Genomic DNA, 3,341 nt, shown 5'->3' on the forward strand with positions numbered 1-3,341 from the left:
TTTGAATCTTAAATGATCAAAGTTGTGAACAAAATTGTTGAGAATTTTGTTAACTTTGGTATAATTTTGGGCTAATTTCAATAAGGAGATAACCATAAATTATGAGTAAAATAATCACATTATTTTATGAGTAGTAATGTGAGTTTGACATTTTAGATTTATTGAGAAAACTAAAAATGTCAAATGATATTTTTTAAGGTGACCTTAAAGAGTCATTTCAAGAGGAAATACACAAAAGTGATATTTTATATACACTATGCTAGAAATGTGGGGGTGAGCCACAATGTGTTGAGACATTGTTGATTAATTTATTTGATTTTGAATTCAAATTCTAAATCAAGTTTGGCTATGTGCATAAGTGAAAATATTGACATATTTGGTGTCAAATTTTTGGTAAAAATAATTTCAAGAAGGAAATTAAATTTAAGAAAAATTATAGAGACAAAGTAGTCTTTTATATTTTAAAATCAAGATATTATCTTGATAGTGAAATTTGAGAGTGTGGGGGTAATACTCCAATGTGAAAAGTTTAAGACATGCTTGGTGTCCATGCTTGGTGTGGGGGTAATACTCCAATGAGCATCTGTTTTTATCTTGCAACGTGGCTTTTCACTTTTGGCGCTCCTCTCCTTGGGGCATTTACCCTGTGTGTGACACCGGTATCCGCGTGTGGGATTGGGTCAAGTTCATTTGGGATCTTAACAATAGAGGAATCCAAGCTGATGATGTTTTTCTTTATGCTTCCATTGTTGTGGATACTATCTGGAGGGTGCGGAATGATAAGGTCCATAATAATTGTGCTCCTGATATAAAAAAGTGTATTGATAACATTTGTACTTCTTATGCAGATTGTCATTCTTCTTTACTTCCTAGTCCCACTCCAGATCTAAAGGAAGCTTGGTCCCCTCCTCCGCTGGAGTGGATTAAGCTGAATTGTGATGTCAAGGTGGGATTCGATAGCATGTGTATTGCTGTTGTTGCTAGGGATTGTGTTGGCAGAGTTCTCAGAGTTCAGACAGCTCGGGAAGATTTTTCGGAGGCTCTTTGTGGAGAAGCGGCTGCATGCTGCTTAGCTGTTTCTGTGGCTTTAGAATTAGGTTGTAAGTTTGTGATTGTGGAGAATGACTCGAGGGTGGTTATCAATGCTCTAAACGGGATGGATTCTCGTTGGAGTCTTGAAAACTATGTCTCATTTTGTACTAAGTCATCTCCTTCCTTTATTAGTTGTAATTTTTCCTATGTCTCTAGAACTTGTAACTTTGCCGCTCATAATGTGGCTAGATGGGCTTTTGCTCATCAGGTGTTTGGGAATATCCCGGTAGCCTCGCTACCAGACAATTTAATTTGTAATGACCATGAGGTCTAACCTTATTTGATTCTATGATATAAACGCTTTTTATCAAAAAAAAAAATAAGACATGCTTGGTGTCTTAAAATAAAGTATAATTTAGACATGTTTGGTGTCTAAATTAGTGTTTAATTTTGATATGCATGGTATCAAAATTATTGAGAATTTGAGTTGTGTAAAAATTAATCTTTTATGATTAATTTTTCAAAGCTTAAGTACTTAAGGAGAAAAGTGGTCACAAAGTGAACACTATATTTTTGGCATGCATGATTCACATGGAATCAATATTGAGAGGTTATAACAAATCGCTTAATCTCCGTACAAGATTAAAGCATGAATTTTCGAGGGATGGGACCTAAACTCCCTTAGCGTTTTGCTCATTGATGGTAACCTATCTTAACACTAGTAAAAATCTAGTCTTAAGTTCAATAGGTAATAACAAGTCAATAGAGTGAATGTGGTACTCAATTGTCCCATCTATGGATGAGTACATGTTGTAAAATTGAGGGTTAAAACCAAAAGGTTTTTTAATGGAGCTTAAGCTTAAGAAAACTCACTTAAGCTTAAGAAGTGTCTAACGAGTGGTGAGACACTAAAACTCCACCTATATGGACTAGAGGTGGTGCCGCCTCTTATGAGAATTGGGAGTATTCTCTAGAGAGTCTATGAATTGGAATTTTGCACATGGCCATTAACGGTGCAAGAGCGAGACACGCGGTCTCAAGTGAGCATTAGCGAGGGTGTGTGTGTTATCACCGGTTTGTACTAAAGAAATAGTGGTTCAATGCTACGGCAACCAAAATTTCATCAAACTTTGTGGTAACTACACTAAGGTAAAATTCAAGTCGAAAGACATTTTACCTAATGCACCTAAGCAAGACTTCTTTAAAAGTGTGTATTTATTCAATCAAAGTGGGGGAATGTTCTATTTTGATATAATATTTTGATTGATTAAATAAATGTTACAAGTGTGTTACAAGTGTGTCACACATTTTAATCTAGTGGGGGATTGTTATATTATTTTTAATATAATAATATGTAGATTAAAATGTGGTAATATATAATATTATGTGAATAATATATATTAAGTGTATGGTAAATAAATGTGTAACCTATAATTTAACCTACACTTTTGTAACCTACATAGTAACTTGGAGAGGAGTTACAATTTGTTGTCATTTGTAACTCTTGTGTTGATCACACATTATTAGTGTAATAAAAGGGTTGTTACACAATTTGGTTTAAGGATTTCAAAATTATGATGATATAGTTGTTACAAAATGTAATACTCATTTATGGGAGAGAAATGAGGTGGTATTTTGAATCCTAAGAGTGATCATCTAAACACTATATAAAGGGGTCTAATGTGCTCATTGAGAGGAAGTTTTCTATCAAAAAAAGCACATTGCTAGAAAACCCTAAGGCTTGATAATTCCCAAAGCTATTTCCTAGAGAGTTCCCTTAGTGCTTAGAGATAGGAGGAAATAAGCTTTTGGACAAAGGTGTAATACCTTGTTCAAGTCATGGTGATCCCCACTAATCTACACTCAAGGTTGTGAGTGAGTGTTTATATATATTATTCTCTTGTTATATATATACATATATTATATTACATGTGTTGTAATATTCTCTTCTACCTTTCATATATATATGTAATATATATAGTGTATATATATGTATTGTAACATATATTTAATCAATCTCTTATTTTAATCCTTGTATTATTTTACAATAGAGTTGTAATAAATCTTGATTTTCTTCCATTGTTATAAAATCTCTAACAATTACATACTGAGCTGTTATTGTGTTTTTTTTTCTCTTTCTACTTCTGTTCAATTAGCTATATATTAATATTAATGTGTCGTTAAATTTTTGCCCAATAATTTCGGACTATTATTTTGCTTGAAAATAAAAGGACACATTCACCCACACAGAGAAGTAGACGACACCTATTGTTGTGCTCTTGTAGTTCCAACCACCAATTTTATTTGCC

The 3,341-nt window shown here is 33.2% G+C and overlaps 1 protein-coding gene across 1 annotated transcript; it reads left to right on the plus strand.

Annotated features, from left to right (window-relative positions):
- The first annotated feature begins 536 nt into the window (after positions 1 to 536).
- On the plus strand, positions 537 to 1,366 carry LOC133032264 (uncharacterized). Its single transcript, XM_061106144.1, has 2 exons — positions 537 to 564; positions 849 to 1,366. The coding sequence occupies exons 1-2, from the start codon at positions 537 to 539 to the stop codon at positions 1,364 to 1,366; spliced, it is 546 nt and encodes a 181-aa protein (XP_060962127.1).
- Positions 1,367 to 3,341: the final 1,975 nt, after the last annotated feature.

Source organism: Cannabis sativa, chromosome X (genome assembly GCF_029168945.1).
Source record: "Cannabis sativa cultivar Pink pepper isolate KNU-18-1 chromosome X, ASM2916894v1, whole genome shotgun sequence".
NCBI classification, from domain to species: domain Eukaryota; kingdom Viridiplantae; phylum Streptophyta; class Magnoliopsida; order Rosales; family Cannabaceae; genus Cannabis; species Cannabis sativa.

Excerpts from the sequence above, each read along its gene's own strand:
- LOC133032264 (XM_061106144.1), top strand. The coding sequence starts at position 537 with ATGCTTGGTGTCCATGCTTGGTGTGGGG. Across the intron at positions 565-848 it reads TGTCCATGCTTGGTGTGGGG|ATTGTCATTCTTCTTTACTT; the intron begins GTAATACTCCAA and ends CTTCTTATGCAG.